At 44.2% G+C, this 19,888-nt stretch overlaps 1 protein-coding gene across 1 annotated transcript; it reads left to right on the top strand.

Moving 5' to 3' along the window:
• Window positions 1-10,631: 10,631 nt before the first annotated feature.
• On the top strand, window positions 10,632-19,632 carry C9H16orf46 (chromosome 9 C16orf46 homolog). Its single transcript, XM_075837147.1, has 3 exons — window positions 10,632-10,806; window positions 15,063-15,279; window positions 17,994-19,632. The coding sequence occupies exons 2-3, from the start codon at window positions 15,085-15,087 to the stop codon at window positions 18,990-18,992; spliced, it is 1,194 nt and encodes a 397-aa protein (XP_075693262.1). The 5' UTR covers window positions 10,632-10,806; window positions 15,063-15,084; the 3' UTR covers window positions 18,993-19,632.
• The last annotated feature ends 256 nt before the right edge of the window (window positions 19,633-19,888 follow it).

Here is a 19,888-nt window from a genome sequence, read left to right as displayed (position 1 = left end):
GTGGTGTTAGTAAAAGGGGATGGTCCAAAACAATTTCTCATTCATTTCCATGATAAAGAGCCTGTTAATAGCGGTTATTGTATTATTCGGCTGGGTTAACATTGTGCCTTTTTGAAATGCTGGAAAAGAAATTGCATCTAAAAAACATGCATTTCAACTGTAAGCCTCTGACTAGTAAATTGAAAACCATAAAACACATTGTAAAAACGTACGGATATTTATAAAAGCCATGCATTTTTTAGATGCATTTGTCTTTCCAGCATTTAAACTAACGCAACAAAAGGGCACAATGTGAACGCAGCCTAAGGGATTGTCCACACGTAGCGGAATTGCTGTGTATTTGCAGAATACAGTAGCAGCAAAGTGGGTGAGATTCAAGAAATCTCACCCATATGCTGCGTTTGCTCGTTCATCGGCCGATCGTTGCCCTGTTTACATATAAACGCTGCTGCCTGATCATTGGCCTATGTAAAAGGGCTTTTACTGAGGCCAGCGACGGGGGACGGGATCACCAACTAAACCTGAATTTTTCCCAAATTAGGCCCCATGCACGCGACCGTAGATTTCATCCGTAATTACGGATAAAATTGCAGACCCATTTATTTCTACAGACACAGACACTTTTCCGGATGTGTGTCCGGGCAGTAGAAATAATCCGCAAAAGCAATCCAGCATTGACTCGCTCATAGAAGTCTATGGGCAGGTCTATGCGCAATTGCAGACGGTTACGGATGTGCATCCGTATTTGCGAACAGTAAAAACCCTTAGGCCTCATGCACACGTCAGTATTCTGGTCAGTATTTTGCTTCAGTATTTGGAAGCCAAAACCGGGAGTTGGTCCAAAACACGGAAGAGGTGCAAATCTTTCCATTATCGTTTTTCTCGGTTTACGTTGCACTCCTGGTTTTGGCTTCCAAATACTGAAGCAAAATACTGACGTGTGCCTGAGGCCTTATGCACACGAACATGTTTTTGCGTCCGCAATTCATCCGCAAAAATGCGGATGAATTGCGGACCCATTCATTTCTATGGGCCCATGCACACGACTGTGGTTTACATGGTCCATGCATTGGCCAGGAGCCCGGACCACAAAAAAATAGGACAAGTCATTATACGGGCCGCATTTGCGGTCCGGGATCATTGACAGCAATGTGTGCACGGTCTGTGATTTGCGGCCGGCCCGTGGATGATACTTCGCGGCCGTCCATTCCTGAAACAACATTTTCATTGGTCTGTATCTCCACATAAATACTTTCACGTTGATGAGATTTGTGCATATGGATTGTTATGTCCATTCCTGTAAATTACTTTTCATTGGGCCATAATAAGTATGCAGCAAATATATCTCAGGGGGTAACTTGAGAAGTTTATTCACATAAATTTAAAAGTATTGATCGTCCTCATGTCTGTTATATATGTGATGCGATGAATGGAGAGAATCAATATATTGTCCTTACCGCAGCAGTTTGTGGTTTCTTCATGAGCCCTGCAGATCCAGGCAGCATTTCTATGACCTTAGTGAAGATTGACTGTCAGACTCTTCACCTATGAGGATTTTGACATTATAAGTAATTGTTGATGACATAATAAGAACAAAAACAAGATATAATTTTGCAGCAAGGGTTGTCTTGTTGATATGGCCATGTACTGTAAAACATCCGATTAGAAACTGATTTAACATGGGATTATATTTTTAGTTGGAACATCTCCATAATTGTGAATTGTTTTTAGTAATTTAATTAAGGGTCAGCTGTTATTGTCAGGTATAGCTGCCGGGGCGTCCATATTTCCCTAATTTAGTATTAGGGTATATTCACACAGTGCAGTTTTTTATTTCTAACGGTATTTATTGGTATATCGGTACAGAAATGTGATGTACAATTACATGTAATCAATCCTCGCGCAGGAGGATATAGAAATAATTGCTTGTTTTAAACAGGGATACATTTACATGGGAGTAGGGAATTGGAGGGACATAGGGATGACAAAATATAAACCAACCAACTGAGCCATAAAATTGTACCTAATAGTGATACGACTGCAGAGCGCTCCTAGAATCACATTGTTGGTTCCCACTTTACAGGGTAATAGTATACTGAAAGTCAGGTGAATGAGGGGAGGAGAGCCATGGGTCCCACACCGCACGGTAGAGGTGGAGTGAATCTGTTCTCACCGCCTCCATTTTTTCAAATATAGCTATACGATTGACTCTATTAATAACCATAGAGATATCAAGATCAGCCGTACGCCACTTGGACGCTATATAGATTCGAGCCGCTAAGAGTATAAACTTGGCGAGCTTAAATTTGGAGTTCGGTATTCTTGGAGGTACGGCTCCTAGTAGACATGTGGGGAGCCGTTTTGGAACGGTAAACTGGCAGATATTAGAGATCAAAGTACATATATTCGACCAAAAAATTGAGACTCGTGGGCACGACCACCATGTATGGTACATAGTTCCATCCGAGACACATCCCCTAAAACACTCGGCCGAGATCGTTGGGTATATGGCATGAAGTTTTGCCGGGACGTAGTATGCTCTATGTAACAATTTCGTGGATGTCTCAACTAGGGATACCTGCCAGCTACCCTTACTAATAGTGTCACAGCATTGCCTCCATTGTGCAGGTGATAGCGTGGCCCCCATGTCCTCCTCCCACTTCAACATATACGGTAGTTTGGTATCGGGGTGTGGGGTATTAAGAATACTATAAACCATAGATAACAGCCCCTGCCGGGAGGGCGAAAATATTAATATTCTTTCTAATGGGGTGTATGTCATTTTAGTTTGGGCAGGCAGTAGTTTACACAAAAACGAAAACATCTGAATAGCTCTATAATGTTCAGGGGCAGGGGGGGTATGGGCCTCATTGAATTGCGCATATGAAATCAGACAATCAGCCCTATTGAAGTAATGGACTTTTGTTAGGTTTTTGGAGTACCACCAACTATAGCTTGGGGTCTGAAGGCCCGGGGGGAACCCCGGATTTCCAATCAAAGAAAGCAGCGGGGAGCACCGGGACTGCAGCCCATGTCGGAATCTAACTGATCGCCATAGAATGAGGGAATGATATGACAAAAGGGAGATATTCTTTAATGTAGTCGGTAGGGGTGATATCATCCATAGGAATGCGCCCCATATGGGGTAATTTGAGCCGCTTCCAATGAGACCCACACCGGTGCCCTATCTGATGGAAGGTGCGTTAGTAACAGTTGAGCCACCCTAGCCGCCTTATAGTAGTGTATTATATTGGGAACCGAAAGCCCTCCTACTCTTTTATGATACATCATGACACGTGTCGATATCCTGGGGCGTTTATTATTCCATATAAATTTAAAAATTTCTTTCTGGAGGAGTTGTAGATCACCTTTCTGGAGGGGGATAGGAAGAGTTCTGAATAAGTATAATAATCTAGGGAGGGTCACCATTTTGATCGTATTAATTCTCCCCACCCAAGAGATCGGTAGTTTAGCCCATTTTGCCATATCCGTCCTAATGCTCTTAAATACCTGTGGGTAGTTGTATTTGTACATTGTATACAGGGAGGGGGTTAAAGCTATGCCCAAGTAAGGGAGGTAATGCGTTTGGGTGTGGAAGCCAAAATTTATTTCTATCAGTTTTTGCAGGGAAGATGGAACGTTACAATACAGGGCCTCTGATTTAGATTGGTTCACACGTAATCCCGAGACTGCGGAGAAGGAGCCGAGAGTCGCCATCAGATTCGGGAGAGAAGTCAACGGTTTAGTGAGCGTGAGGATGAGATCATCAGCAAAGAGACTTATCTTTTGTTCCCCATTACCAACTCTCTGTCCCGTAATATTTGGATTACACCTAATAAGTTCTGCTAGCGGTTCCATAGCGAGTGCAAATAAGGCTGGCGAGAGGGGACAGCCCTGTCTAGTGCCTCTCCGTATGAATATAGGATGAAGTGTGGTAGTTGGTAGTTTAAGGTGAGCCTCTGGGTTGTGGTATATTTTCTTAACAGCCCGGAGAAAGGGACCCCCAATCCCCACCTTTTCTAATACTTTAAATAGGTATTCCCAGGAAAGGCTATCGAAGGCCTTTTCTATGTCTAACGCTAAAAGAACCATCCTGGATTTAGTAATGTTGGCTGACTGTATAGTATTGAGAATTTTCCTAACATTATCAGGTGCTTCCCTTCCTGGAATAAATCCTACTTGATCTCTATGAATTAATTGGGACATAAACCTGTTCAACCGTTTGGCTAGAATAGAAGTGAAAATTTTAATGTCTAGATTAAGTAACGATATCGGCCTGTAATTACCTGCCATCAAGGGGTCCTTGTTAGGTTTGGGGATAACTGTAATCATGGCTGAGAGGAATTCAGTAGGCATAGGCCGACCCCTCATCAGGTCTGTGCAGAAGGTAACTATATGCGGGACTAACTGCTGAGAGAATTTTTTGTAGTATAAGGCCGTGAATCCATCAGGTCCCGGGGCCTTCCCCAATTTCAACGCTTTAATAGTGTCCTCTACCTCATCGCTCGAAATCTCGGCGTTCAAAAATTCAATATCCTTTTCGGAAAGTTGAGGAATGTTGACAGAGGCTAGGAAATCCTTCACCGCAGCCTCAGAGGGGGGGGGGGGTGAAGGGTTGGCATATAAGGTTTGGTAGAACTTGGTAAAGACCTCATGAATACAGTCTGGGTTAGAGGTGATCTGTCCCGGGCGTGACTGAATACGAAACACCTGATTGATTCGCTGCCGAGCCTTAAGCTGTTGTGCCATAAGTTTATCTGGTTTGTTGGCCCATTTATAATATTTAGATTGAGTCCATCTAATGGCTTTTTCTGTCTTATGGGTTAGTAACATATCAATCTGGAGCTTAGTGTCTTTAATAGCGCGAATGAGATATAAGGAAGGACTTCGTTGATTGGCCGCTACTAATCGGGCTAGTTTGGCTTCAAGAGCATTTTGCGCCTGAGACCTTTCCTTTTTACATCAAGATGCCAATGCTATTATCCTGCCCCTTATAAATGCTTTATGGGCAAGCCACACAGTATGTGAGTTGACATCCGGAGTGGAGTTATCCACAAAGAACTGAGAGAGTTCTGTCTGAATCTGGTGCTGAACAATAGGGTTAGATAAGAGTGACTCATTGAGCCTCCAGGAAAAGGGCATGGCACCTCGCTTGGAAAGGTCGAATTCAGCCAGAACTATATCATGATCTGACCAAGCTGATAGGATATGTCTAGAGTAGGCCAATGAGGGGAGGGAGTTAGTTGAGGCTAGGATCATGTCGATCCGGGTGTATAAACGATGCGCCGGAGAGAAGTATGTATAACCCCGTTGCGCCCCATTATATTCTCTCCAAGTATCAGCAAGAGAAAGCGAACCCATAATCTTATTGATCAAAGCTGCCTGAGTGTGCGTGCGTCTAGAGGGAGCGGGCGAGGAACGGTCTAATGTGGTGTTCATCACAAAATTAAAATCCCCACTCCATATTAAATGCTGGTATTGTAAAGAGAGTAAGGTATCATGTAACCCTTCAAAGAACTGAAGTGGGTCTTCATTTGGAGCGTACGAATTCACTATACATAGGACTTTATCATATAATACACCTAGGATGATCACAAATCTGCCCTGGGGATCTACTATAGACTCAGTAACCTGGATAGGAAGAGTATTCTTAATTAAGGTGATCACTCCGCGTGACTTAGAGGGAAATGTAGCAGATTAAAAGGTAGTGTACCGGGGATGGAAAAATTTAGGGTGAGACGTAGGTGTGAAATGGGATTCCTGCAAACAAATAACATTGGGATTATGCTTAACATAGGAGAGAAAAGCTTTTTTCCTTTTTTGCGGTGGGTTGAATCCCCTCACATTATGACTTAGTACTCTACACATAATACAAGGGAGGACGTGGCATATTCTCGGCAGATACATCAAGCAGAAAATTTCTAGGCATACAATGTAGCAGACGCAGGTGACTAATACTTTTGGCATATAGGCTCATATATGGCACAGAGAGCGAAATAAACAGATTAAACAAAAAACCATGGACAAATGTCCAACTATTCCGTGGAGTATTCCGCAGACAGGTAGCACCTCTTGGGGCACACATCTCTGCTACAGCAATTCTCACAAATATGGAGGCCAGCATGGTGGCCAGCAGCACTAAGCCTGACGACAGGATCTAGCCAGAAAGTTCCTCGGAACAAGAAATATCAGCTATGGCCTAGATGAAGCGAGGCATATAGAAATAATGTGGCTCCCCAAAGGGCATGATACTCATCTGGATATCGAGCGGGGATCTTTATACATTATGTCCTCCTATTCCCCGAGGATCGGGCATCCCAGCAGTGGAGTTGGAGGTTCTTGGCCCGGCTGTCCAGGTCCTATTCGGCCGTTGAGGTCTGGGCGGAAGGGCTGATATAGGGACCAATGGAAGTCCAGCAGACTGCAAGGCATCTCGACCCTCTGCCGGCGATTTAACCACATAGGTTCTGTTGCTGACCTGAAAATTAAGCGAAAAGGGGAATCCCCATCGGTAACGGACCTGGGCCTTCTGTAACGCTTGAGTAACGTCCCGCATTTCTCTTCGACGTTGGAGTGTAGAGGGTGCTAAGTCCGCATACAAGTGGACTGAGGGTGGCATTCCCGGTAAAGGTGATAGACTCCGTGCCGCCATTAGGATCCGATCTCTTGCCTCTGGATAGTGAAATTTCAGTATCACATCACGTGGTAAATCCTGGTTGCGTGGTCGCGTCAGGGCTCTGTGAACCCTATCCATCCGAAATAAATCAGTGGCAGCTTGGGGTATGAGGGTACGAAACAACGTGGTGAGATTGGATTCCAGATCTGTAACGGTTTCCGGTAGGCCTCTGACACGCAGATTTCCTCTCCGGGACCTATTCTCAAGATCTTCTAATTTCAGCTCCAGTGCTTCCAACTGTGCTGCATGTGTATCAATATCACTGCGGTCCGTCTCCAGGGCATCCGCCATATCATCTGCCCGGTTCTCTATGTCAGAGACTCGTTGTCCCACTTCATGTATTTGGCGGGAAAACTCGGCCACCGCCTGTGTTAGTTCCGTGCGGAACAATGCCGCAATATTCCTAAATAACTCATCAGTGTCAGTGTGGGTAACGGTCGCTGAAGGTGAGGGCGGTAAGGATGTTTCTGCCGCTGACAAACTCTCACTGACCTGAGCTGCAGCCGGGTCGGCCATGACGGATTGCCTCGTGGTTCGGAAGATCTCTGGTATAGTTTGCGAAGGAGCGGGGGTTGCCGGTCCCCGAGGCTTTGTTTTGGTGGTCCGGGTCATACTGCACAGTACCGGACTTTCTTTGGCTGTGATGGAGCTGTGTAAAACAGCGCTAATACGGCTTGATCAGTGCTGCCGGAGCGGAGCTCACATCAGGTGCGTCCTGTTCGTGGAGCTTCGCGCATGCGCCTCCCCACAGTGCAGTTTTTAAAGGGAGGTGAAGTTTATAGGAAAGACTCTACTTACCTTTTTTGAATCCACTGCTTGTTGTGGCTTGAAAAATAGCGCCAAAAAACTGCACCAAAACTGTACAGTGTGAATATGCCCGAAGGGTGCCTATACATTTGCCATTTTGATGCAGTTTTTTATTTGCAGTTTTTGAAGCCAATACAGGAGTGGATCGCAAAGGGAGGGGGAAGTATACAGGGAAGATTCTGCTTCTCTCTTTTTTTTTTTTTTTTTTTTAATTCACTCCAGTGTGAATATACCCCAGTTTTGATGCAGTTGTTTTTTTTAACCAAATGCATAAGTGAAAAGGAAGGAAAGGTATAAATAAAAAGCTGATGCAGTTGTGGCTTCAAAAACTGCACTGTGTTAATATACCCTTAGAATCGATTCGTTGCAGTTGAGGTGCGTTTAAAACCTCTTCGAAAAAACATGGGTTTTCATTGCAATTTGGTGGAGGGGGGGGGGGGGGGAGATTTACTGCAACCGCATCAAAAAATACATCAAATCATGGTAAAAAAGTATGCGGTTCTCAGATGCGATTTTTCGGTGCAGGTTTTCCTTATTGAATTTAATGGGGTTGCAAAACCGCAACAGAAAACCATGTGTTGCGACTTTTGCCATGGAATCGTAGTGATTCCGCCGCAAGAATCGCAACTCAGAAAAAAAAAATCAAACCCAGAATTCTCTTCTTCTTCCTGCAGTCCGGCCTCCTGGGATGACTTCACATCCCATGTGATCACATGGCCTGCAACGTCATCTTGGCAGGCCGGATTACACCCAGAGAAGAGGGAGGGGGTAAAGGTATGGTCACACGGCAGCCTCCGTTACGGCTGAAATTACAGACGTCTAAAGGCATGTGCAGGCGCTTTTCGCTGCGTCCATTATGGACATAATTGGAGCTGTTTTTCCACGGAGCCAATGGAAAACGGCTCCAATTACGTCTCAAGAAGTGACAGGCACTTCTTTGACGCGGGCGTCTTTTTTACGCGCCGTCTTTTGACAGCGGCGCATAAAAAAAATGACCGTCGGCACAAAACATCGTAAAGCCCATTCAAATGAATGGGCAGATATTTGCCGACGCTTTGGAGCCGTATTTTCGGACGTAATTCGGGGCTAAAACGCCTGAATTACGTCCGTAAATAGGGTGTGTGAACCCAGCCTAAGTAAGAACGTTTCTTTCCAAAGGGAAGTTCCATTCGAAAAAAAGTTTTTTCGTACAGAAGGTACTGCGGGTGCGCAGTTTTTACGCAGCGTGTCCGAAACCCGTGGGAACCCGGCTGTAGGGTGCCATTACATGTTTCATTTAGATGCAGTTTTTGAAGCCAATGCCAGAAGGGGATCGGGAATTGAAGTATACAGGAAAGATTCTACTTCTCTTTTTTTTAAACCACGCTTCAAAAACGGCACCAAAAAACTGCATCAAAACAACACATGGGAATGAACCCTTAAGAATGGCACACAATGGACAAAAATTGAATACTCTAGAACTCTTTTCATTGACGTGTGGCTAATAGACTGTACCCGAAAATTGGGAGCCCCTCTCTATGACGTCCATAGGGCATATGGATAGGGGGGCTGCCCTAAATTCCCAACACCCTTAGGGTCAATGCACACGATGCGTATTACATGCGGCAAAAGAAAAATACAGCAGCAGCATAGTCAATGAGATTCCAGGAAATCTCATGTACCCGCTGCAGTATTTTTCTGCACGTAAATTGACCTGCGGTGAAGATTTTAAAATCTGCAGCATGTAAATTGATCTTGCGTTTCCGCTTGCGAATTGTATCTGCCTAGTGCTGAGGAAAAATAGCAACAAAATCCGCAGCATGAAAACGCGTCAAAAAACGCGCGATTAAATTCGTTTTCTACCTGCGAATTGTGCATATAGACTTAGGCTGGATTCGTATATTTTACGAACGTTATTGGAGCTGTTTTTCAATGGAGTCAATGAAAAATGTCCCAAGAAGTGACATGCACTTCTTTTTCGCCTTTTTTTACGTGCCGTATTTTGACAGCGACGCGTAAAATAACACCTCGTGGGAACAGAACACCGTAAAACCCATTGAAAGCAATGGGCAGATGTTTGTAGGCGTAATGGAGCCGTTTTTTCAGGCGTAATTTGAGACATAAAACGCCCGACTTACGTCTGAAAACAGTGCGTGTGAACATACCCTAAGGGTATGTTCACACAGCTTATTTACAGACGCAATTCGGGCGTTTTTGTCCCGAATTACGTTTGAAATAGCGGCTCAATAGCGTCGGCAAACATCTGCCCATTCATTAGAATGGGTCTTACGATGTTCTGTGCACACGGTCATTTTTTTTACGCCCCGCTGTCAAAAGGCGGGGCGTAAAAAAGACGCCCACGTCAAAGAAGTGCCTGTCACTTCTTCAGACGTAAATGGAGCCGTTTTCCATGGAAAATCAGCTCCATTTAACGTCCGTAATGGACGCAGCGAAAAGCGCCTCAACATGCCATTACGGCTGAAATTATGGTGCTGTTTTCTCCTGAAAACAGCCCCGTAATTTCAGCCGTTACGGACGCTGCCGTGTGATCATACCCTGACTATCATCCTGTTCTTACACCCAATCTGACATTGTGAATGGCGAGACGCAGGGAGACGCTGTGCGCTACATCAGAAGAGTCTCGTGCACGGGTCCTATTCTAATAAATATAGTCCGGCGTGACCCCAGTGATCTCCTGCTCCCCTCATGTTCTCACAGGGGTCCATCTAGGCAGTAGAGATATGAGGTGCTGTTTGGTGGGGTCCTTACTCTATGGAGCTACTTTATCTGTTCCTGTACCTGCCTGTGACATGAAGAAAATACTGCGGTCAGAGGTCATTTTCGTTCCCCTAATATAATAGCAAGGACTCAAAACCAAAGATTTGATATAGATTTTATTACCATACAGGCCTACTGGTTCGTCATCACCTCAGCTTGTTCTACCTTTATGGCTACACTTCCCAAAATCATTTTTCTCTCACTGTATTAGTAACACCATGTAGGCATGAGCCGGAGGCGATGTGAGGCTGCTGGGTGTGAGGGGGTTGGATTTTCACGTCACCCACACGTGCTGCGTCAGCGGGGACACCAGTGATGTAGAGAAGGACGCCGCAGTCTGCTATCCCTGCACCTACATCAGAACCAAGGTCAGCGGCCGGGTGCGCTCACATGACACGTCACTTCCGGTGGAAAGCCACGCCCAGGACACGTGACCCAAGCGTAGCCCCTGACAACGGCTGCGGTTTGTTTTGATGGAAGGAGGGGGGAGATGGAGAAGAGGACCGCCCCGTGATGGCCGTATAGGCCGGGTATCAGGCTGCGCTGTGTACTGCTGCATGGACTAGGTATGTAGAGCACGGGCACCTCGGTTATCCTAGGACTGGTGTACGATAAGAACGCTGAGACCTGTAGTTCCATGTCTTTCACTGCTGTAGTTGTGTGGTTGTCTCGTGTTGCTGTAAATTAAGACAGATGGGAATTATGGGACTTGTAGTTCTACAACTCGCATCTCAGTGTAAGAATGCTGGGACCTGTAGTTCTACACCTCTCGTCTCAGTGTAAGAATGCTGGGACAAAAATTCCATTATGATAATGTATACAATGTTCGCCTATGGGAACACATGAGATCGCAATTGGATGTGTTGGATTTTTTTTCGATTATCGCAGAATTCACATTACAACCCCCCCCCCCCCTCCTCCTCCTCCTCCTCCTCGCAATCCATCACAGCGCAACACATTTTGAGTTCTATAACCTAATCACAGACCCCCCCCCCCCCCCGGACTACGGTTGTTTGGATCTAGTTTGTTGAATTTTTGCAGAACTGCTGGAACTTGTAGTTCTACGACTTGGTTCCAATGTCCTAGGATCCTACTGAAGTTCCAGCGCCAGATATTTATAAGACTGACCCCTATAGTCCTCACGCTACAGGGGTTATTCCTTACATATCAAGTCCTGACAGATGCCCCGACTCTTTTCCAGACCGGGTGGGAATTTGTGCTCTGGACCCAGGACAAGAGAAAAAGGCTCTTATATAAATAGTTTTCTATGATCAATTCCATAGAAGTTGCAGAAATAGTTACTTAGGTTGATAAAAGTCAATCCAACAAGTTCTTAAGTATGAGTAACGTTATATTCATAACTGCACCAACAAAGCTCTGCTACATCTGTCGTATGATGAATACCGCCACTGCCCAATGGAGCCAATTGACTTTAATCGGGTCTAAACAGAGCCTAAAACTAGGTTTACATCTACATTGGCAGCTTCTCTGTAAGTCAGTGGGGTCGTTTTGAAATGGATCCGGCTATGCATATTCGTTTCCTTAATAAACGATAATGATGTTTTCATTCAATGACAGCTAGCAGAAGTTAAAGAAAAATTTGTTGCAAAACTGCAGCATTTTTTCATTGATTTGCGGAAAAATTACAATTCCGTCACATGTAGATCCCTCTCACCACATTACGATGTACATGTACGTTATGATGGCACGTGCTCAGAAGCTGTGCGGTCAACAGCGAGAGCCCAGCAGTGATTGACAGCCAGGTTCCCCCTGTAGCGGCCGGGATCAGAGAAACCACTAATCCGTCAGTTTAACCCTGGAGATGCTGGGATCAATAGCAACCTCTGCATCTAAGGTGTTTGATAGAGGTAGGGGACTCCCTGTCAGCCCATCAATGACCCACAAGAGCAAATGTGGGTGCTGATAGGTCTGACAAAGACCCACAGGTCTGCCATAAGCATCTGCCTAGGCCCCCTAGCCCTCATATGGTTACATTGACTGAAAAAATAAAAAAAATAAAAAATTATGGCTTTGGGAACACCACAAAAATTACTTTTTTATTCTCCATAAAACATGTTTTTAATTGTGCAAAAGTACAAAAACGTAAACAAAAAAAATCATTATACAAATTTGGTTTTGCCGTATTCATACCGACCCATAGAATGAAGATAATGTTTACCGTAATGTAAATAGTGCGGAAAACAAAAAGCAAAATAATAAGTGGAATTCCTGTTTTGTTTGATTTTTTTGCATTTCTCTCCCCCCACAAAAACGTAACAAAAGCTAATCAAGAAATCATATGTACCCCAAAATGATGCCATTGAGAAATACAACATGCAAAAAAAAAACACAAAGCTACATAAAAAAAAGAAAGAAAAAGTTCCGGGATAATGTCGTGGCTGACGTAGTCACGTCGCTATGACAATATTCACCCCCAGCGAGCCGCTAATGGCTCCAGTAATGGAAACCGCATGATTTATGGAGAGTTATCGGAGATACATTAGTGTAAAATACAAGTCAGTGTCCTGTGTAATTATTTATTGGCAGTGCCCGGTGTTCGGGTGCCGCTACAACCTTGCTTTGCTCTTGAGTCGTGCCGTTTTCCAGAATCGTCTTCTAATTAAACCCATTGATTACAGGAGTCGCTTTCAAGTGAATTGCCACTTAATGTCGTTTACTGCATTTTATTACCCTAATAATCTACTTGCCACTAAAAATACTTTGCACCTTATTAATACCCTATCATTTTTATTAACACCAAGGAACAAACATGTCACGGAGCGGGCATTTTCCCATGGGGAAGATTTATTAAGACTGGAATTTCATACACAATTATTTGGAGTAAGATGCAACACATTTATTAAAGGGGCGACTGCTTCTTAATAAATGTGTCCACCTTTCGGCTGGCCGTAATCTATCCCTTCCCCCCTTTCCAAATGGGCATAAAATAAACAATAATTATACTCACCTCGAAACTCCTCTCCACAGGGTCCCTAAGCATATCGCATACCAATCATACAAGGCACTGATGCCGAGCAACGCTGCCCAGTTTCAGTACATTGTATGAGCCGCGGCCTGCTGAGAGTATATATAGGTGAGAGGTGAGAGTATATATATATTTTTTTAAACTTCTCCGATGGGGGTAGAGGGTTTGGGTTAGGCTTATATCTTACTCCAGTGTGAAATCTAAGCCAGCGAGACGCATAAATAATAATACATTTGTATCGCCGCCTTTTTAAAAAGTGGCAAGGGCGGTGTGAAATGGGCAAAAGTTGCAATTTTTAACGCTAATTGCAATATTTGGGCCCTTTTCTGATTTTTCTACACCAGAAAGCTGGCATAGAAGGGTTGATTGATTAGAACGCCATGGGGAGAATCTAAGGGTATGTGCACACACACTAAATACGTCCGTAATTGACGGACGTATTTCGGCCGCAAGTCCCGGACCGAACTCAGTGCAGGGAGCCGGGCTCCTAGCATCATACTTATGTACGATGCTAGGAGTCCCTGCTACTCCGTGGAACTACTGTCCTGTACTGGAAACATGATTACAGTACGGGACAGTTGTCCTGCAGAGAGGCAGGGACTCCTAGCATCGTACATAACTATGATGCTAGGAGCCCGGCTCCCTGCACTGTGTTCGGTCCGGGACTTGCGGCCGAAATACGTCCGTCAATTACGGACGTAATTAGTGTGTGTGCACATACCCTAACTGTGCCTGTTCGCCTAGTGGGTGGGTGCCAATTTTGCTGTGTGACAGACAGCCACCATGTATACAGGTAGATCCCTATGGCGCCATTAGTTCAAGTGATTAGACCCCGCGGTGAGGCCGGGATTTATGGGGGTATTACAGGCAGGAAAAAAATATATATAAAATTCTATATTATGCTCATGTGAAACCATTCTTGAGCTGCATTCAGACACCTGTAATGTGATCCTATGGTGACGTGAATCCAGTTTAGCATTTAGAATCGTAGGAGGTTCAGGTAATTAGGCCGTAACATGGACGCAAAAATACAACCACATTATAGCCGTAAGCTCTCAATGTATACGTAAAACGGAGGCTGTGATAGATGCCTAACAGTGGCATCCCACACCCATAATCTACCATGTTTTTAAAAAAAGAATATATATATATACACACACACACACACACACACACACACACACATATTTATATATTTTTTACAGGATCTCATTCTATGGAAAAACGTAGTCTACTACGCTGTTACTGGCCCGACTGAGGTGAAAAGGACACTCTTTTGGCCTCTGTTGGGCTAATGTTATCCTATGGACACGTTTAGCGCATACGTCGGGAGCTTATCTGGCGTACACACTAAAGCTGGGGGACGGACGGACGACTTGATTGGAGTCTAACCCTGGCCTCTATCCCCAATATAGGGGATTATAGGGGCATAGCATCTGCCCATTGTCTGTCTATCCAGTGACATTGGCGGTCGTTCACACATTTTAGAGTGAATCCTAGTAAATAGCCTTTGCCTTTAATAAAGCTATAAACGTCATGTCTTATGTTCTCTAGCCAAGTCACAGCGCAATAAAGGTTGTAATTTAATAAACAGACAGTAAAATGCAGCGTCTGGAACATGAAGTAATAAACACAATGACAAATGCGGTCGTTTTAAGGGGAGTCACTCATTAATCATAGGAGACGTCTGGCACAATGGTCATCGCAGCAGCGTCTCCATTCACTGGAGGTTAGCTGGAGAGACTGGCTAGGGTCTTGGGTTATCTCTAGCAATTATGACTGTTGTCTTGAGAATAGGTTTAGTTCCTAATTTTAGTTTCCCTTTTTATATTTCAGATGCAACTTAGAATACGGATCAATGGCTATGCCACATAGTGACTTACTACTGGAAACTCTACAAGAGATAGAAGAATTTCCACAAAAAGTCTGCTCTCCTCATGAAGAGCAATGGGAGAAGGACCTGACAGAAGCATTGCTGGAAATCAGCGAGAAGATTCTTGAAGATGATCAGAAGTCCATAGAGTGGTTGATCGGGACAGGATGGGAAGAAGCGGTGAGTAAATCAGCGTCACAGTCCTCTAAATGATCATTTCTAGCTTAAAGAGGCTCTGTCACCAGATTTTGCAACCCCTATCTGCTATTGCAGCAGATAGGCGCTGCAATGTAGATTACAGTAACGTTTTTATTTTTAAAAAACGAGCATTTTTGGCCAAGTTATGACCATTTTCGTATTTATGCAAATGAGGCTTGAAAAGTACAACTGGGCGTGTTGAAAAGTAAAAGTACAACTGGGCGTGTATTATGTGCGTACATCGGGGCGTGTTTAATACTTTTACTAGCTGGGCGTTGTGTATAGAAGTGTCATCCACTTCTCTTCACAACGCCCAGCTTCTGGAAGTGCAGATCTGTGACGTCACTCACAGGTCCTGGATCGTGTCGGCACCAGAGGCTACAGTTGATTCTGCAGCAGCATCAGCATTTGCAGGTAAGTAGCTACATCGACTTACCTGCAAACGCCGATGCTGCTGCAGAATCATCTGTAGCCTCTGGTGCCGACACGATGCAGGACCTGTGAGTGACGTCACAGTGCTGCACTGCCAGAAGCTGGGCGTTGTGAAGAGAAGTGGATGATACTTCTCATCAGAACGCCCAGCTAGTAATAGTAGTAAACACGCCCCGATGTACGCACATAATACACGCCCAGTTGTACTTTTACTTTTCAACACGCCCAGTTGTACTTTTGCAAGCCTCATTTGCATAAATACGAAAATGGTCATAACTTGGCCAAAAATGCTCGTTTTTTAAAAATAAAAACGTTACTGTCATCTACATTGCAGCGCCTATCTGCTGCAATAGCAGATAGGGGCTGCAAAATCTGGTGACAGAGCCTCTTTAAAGAGGCTCTGTCACCAGATTTTGCAACCCCTATCTGCTATTGCAGCAGATCGGCGCTGCAATGTAGATTAGAGTAACGTTTTGTTTTTTTTTAAAAACGAGCATTTTTGGCCAAGTTATGACCATTTTTATATTTATGTAAATGAGGCTTTCAAAAGTCCAACTAAGCGTGTTTACTTCTTTTACTAACTGGGCGTTCTGACGAGAAGTATCATCCACTTCTCTACACAACGCCCAGCTTCTGGCAGTGCAGACACAGCGTGTTCTCGAGAGATCACGCTGTGACGTCACTCACTTCCTGCCCCAGGTCCTGCATCGTGTCGGACCAGCGAGGACACATCGGCACCAGAGGCTACAGTTGATTCTGCAGTAGCATCGGCGTTTGCAGGTAAGTCGATGTAGCTACTTACCTGCAAACGCTGATGCTGCTGCAGAATCAACTGTAGCCTCTGGTGCCGATGTGGCCGACACGATGCAGGACCTGGGGCAGGAAGTGAGTGACGTCACAGCGTGATCTCTCGAGAACACGCTGTGTCTGCACTGCCAGAAGCTGGGCGTTCTGAAGAGAAGTGGATGATACTTCTCGTCAGAACGCCCAGCTAGTAAAAGAAGTAAAACCGCCCCGATGTAACGAACACAATACACGCCCAGTTGGACTTTAGAAAGCCTCATTTACATAAATATAAAAATGGTCATAACTTGGCCAAAAATGCTCGTTTTTTTAAAAAAAAAAACGTTACTCTTATCTACATTGCAGCGCCGATCTGCTGCAATAGGAGATAGGGGTTGCAAAATCTGGTGACAGAGCCTCTTTAAGGCTAGAATCACACATGCAGTTTCTGATCCAAACTCAGGAGTAGATACAAAAAGGAGGATCCACTCCTGTGTTTGGCTCCAAAAAAACATTGTGTGTGATTCTAGCCTAAAGGGGGTTTGACATTGATGACTTAGGATATGCCCTCAATATCAGATACGTGGGGGTCTCACTCCCAGCACCCCCACCATTCAGCTGATTGAAGAGGCTGCGGCGCTCTAGTGATCACTGCAGCCTCTAGATTCCGTACTGGACACAGTGCCGTACGTTCGGTAGTGGCTGTGCCTGGTACTGCAGCTCTTTGTATATCAGTCCCATTTAAATGAATAAATCTAAGCTTCAAAACCAAGCACAGCCACTACCGAATGCACAGAGCTGTGCCAGGCATGAGTTGGTCACTACTGATCTGATGTTGATGACCTATTCCTAATTATAGGTCAATGTCAAAGTCCCGGAATACCCCTTTAAGCTACTTTTACAGTAGCCTAGGGGGATTGGGCTTCTTTATTAACATTTGTCAGTCCATTACTTACATCCCTGTGAAAGCGGTTTTCTTGAATCTGTAACACAGGCACATTTTACCAGCTGTATCACACCTGCAGCTCACGGACCTCCTGCGGTTCGACTGCACCAAACTTAGATCAGGTTTCTATGTTGATCTCCGTTCAGTTGAATCACATTTTGCAGGCATAATACAAAACTAAAAACCATCTGTATAAAAGCCATGTGAAAACGTCCTTAGGCCAGTTTCAGGTGGTTGTAATACAGTGATAAAACTGGAACCGCCATGGTTCTACTGAACCCAACGTCGATCTTTATGGATTGGACCCGCTTTAGGCCCATAATATTGTGTTCAATAAAGTTAGTGCCATCTGAATGCAGTCTTACTTTTTCTTATGCCACCTTAGAGATGGTCTAATATCATGAACTCAGGTGACCGGTCTATGTGGTCTTTGTAATTTTAAAGAGACGGTCACTATCTATGAAGTATGCATTTTTCTTATGTCTAATCCGTGTAGTTGTGAAAAATTTATGCTTTGTGGTTTTTAATATTGCAGGCTTGCGGCTGGGGTCCAATTTCAGCAACCGCATGCCTGCACTCCCAAAAGAAACCAAAAAAGCTTAAACCTAGGGAGGCAACGGACTGTATTTTATGCCTAGATCTGTGTTTTATACCGGACTGTAAGGATACTGCTGCAGATACAAAACCCAACGTCGTCACCAACCATAATGAGAACTTAGGGACGGAGACAAGTATTGCAAATCACGTCCAACTCCCAGCAGAGAAAGACTTCGAGTCTGGCTTTACAGGTCACTGCCCTTCTACTGCCATGGTTTCCAAAACAGAAACCTGCAGAGACAAAGTATCTTCTGCAGAGGTATCCACTAGAGAACAAAGACAAAATAAGGAGAAGAATTTACAAAGAAGCTCTTCACCGTTCACTGGGAAAGGCATTCCAATATGTACTAATTGTTATAATACAAAGGAGTCACTAATGTTTCATGCACCCGTGTTACTGCCGCCACTGAAAGCGTCACCTGGAAACGGGCATGCGGAGCACATGGCACGAAGGAAAGATATTCTGCTCCAGCAACTGGACAAGCTTCCGTCAAAAGGATTTGCAGGCAGTGCCTTGACCAGACAAGTCCTCCACAACATTGACCTTCGGGTAGAGCGGAAACTTCTTGAAGACATGAGTGATCTTCCTCACGAGCAGCTAAGAGTACCAGAACCGCTTTCCTTGGTCACCTCTTGCATTCCAAAAACACCAGTGAGGGATGCTGACCGTTTGCAATGGCAATACTCATTATTAGCCCAGAAGTCTAATGCATTAAATGCCAACTCTGCAAAACATGGCGCCAATTCTGCTCCTGTGGGCTGTCTCCATACTAGAACAATCCAGAACAAGCGCAACATCCGCCAGGAACTAAGACACCTCAATGATACTAAAGTTAGACGAGCAAAATCAGGCACCAGCCAAGTACTCAGCAGCACCGTATTACCTTCCCTAACGGTTACAAGAGTGCAAATACCTGTCAAAATCAGACTGTGCTAAAGGGAACGTTAAAGGCTATGCAAACCCTTGAAAGGCTTTTTATTTTTTTTAATTTTTTTTAAAATAAGGTCAATCAGTGTGATTGGTGCAACTTTAAATAGTTTTTATTAAAAAGTCTTTTTACTTTGAGATACAGCTGCTCTGTATTCTGTATACAGAGCAGCTGTATTGTTAGCTTTGACCTGAATCCATCAGTCCCGCGGACCTGACATGTTCAGCGACAGCGGGTCCTGCGTTTTTTTGACACGCAGGATCCACCTGTAAACTATCACATCTAAGTTATGAACTTAGATGTGATTACAGGTGGATCCTGCGTGACAGAAGCACGCAGGACCCACTGACACCGAACCAGTCAGTCCCGCGGACCTGACAGGAATAAGATTTAGCGAACAATACAGCTGCTCTGTATACAGAGTACAGAGCAGATGTATCTCAAAAAGTTAAAATAATTTTTAATAAAAACCATTTATAAGTTGCGCCAATCACACGTATTGACCGGATTAAAAAAATTAAATAAAAATAAGCCTTTCAAAAGGTTTACATAGCCAAGTGATAATTACATAATATAACAGAATATTTATAGTCTGCTACCTCTCAGTCCTACATGTTAACATGATGCCAATAAACCCTATGGAGAAAACGGAGGTATATTCATTATTTTACAGCGCCTAAAAGCAGATCTTTTTCTTTTATGAAAGGTAACTTTTATTTATTTATAACTTTAGAAAACAATGGTACAGAGTATACAGTAAAAGTAGCATGTAGAACAGGTTTTACAAATGCACCTGCATACAGTAAGTAGGTCAATCAAATAAAAGGATACGCACATTCATAATGTAGCATAGCAAGTATGGAAAACAAAGAAACAAAGGAAACGCTTTTCAAGGCAACTCATA

Source organism: Rhinoderma darwinii, chromosome 9, assembly GCF_050947455.1.
Source record: "Rhinoderma darwinii isolate aRhiDar2 chromosome 9, aRhiDar2.hap1, whole genome shotgun sequence".
In the NCBI taxonomy this organism is placed as follows: domain Eukaryota; kingdom Metazoa; phylum Chordata; class Amphibia; order Anura; family Rhinodermatidae; genus Rhinoderma; species Rhinoderma darwinii.
This window is presented reverse-complemented; position numbering and strand designations above follow the sequence as displayed.

Excerpts from the sequence above, each read along its gene's own strand:
- C9H16orf46 (XM_075837147.1), top strand. The coding sequence starts at position 15,085 with ATGGCTATGCCACATAGTGACTTACTACTGGAAACTCTACAAGAGATA. Across the intron at positions 15,280-17,993 it reads GGACAGGATGGGAAGAAGCG|GCTTGCGGCTGGGGTCCAAT; the intron begins GTGAGTAAATCA and ends TTAATATTGCAG.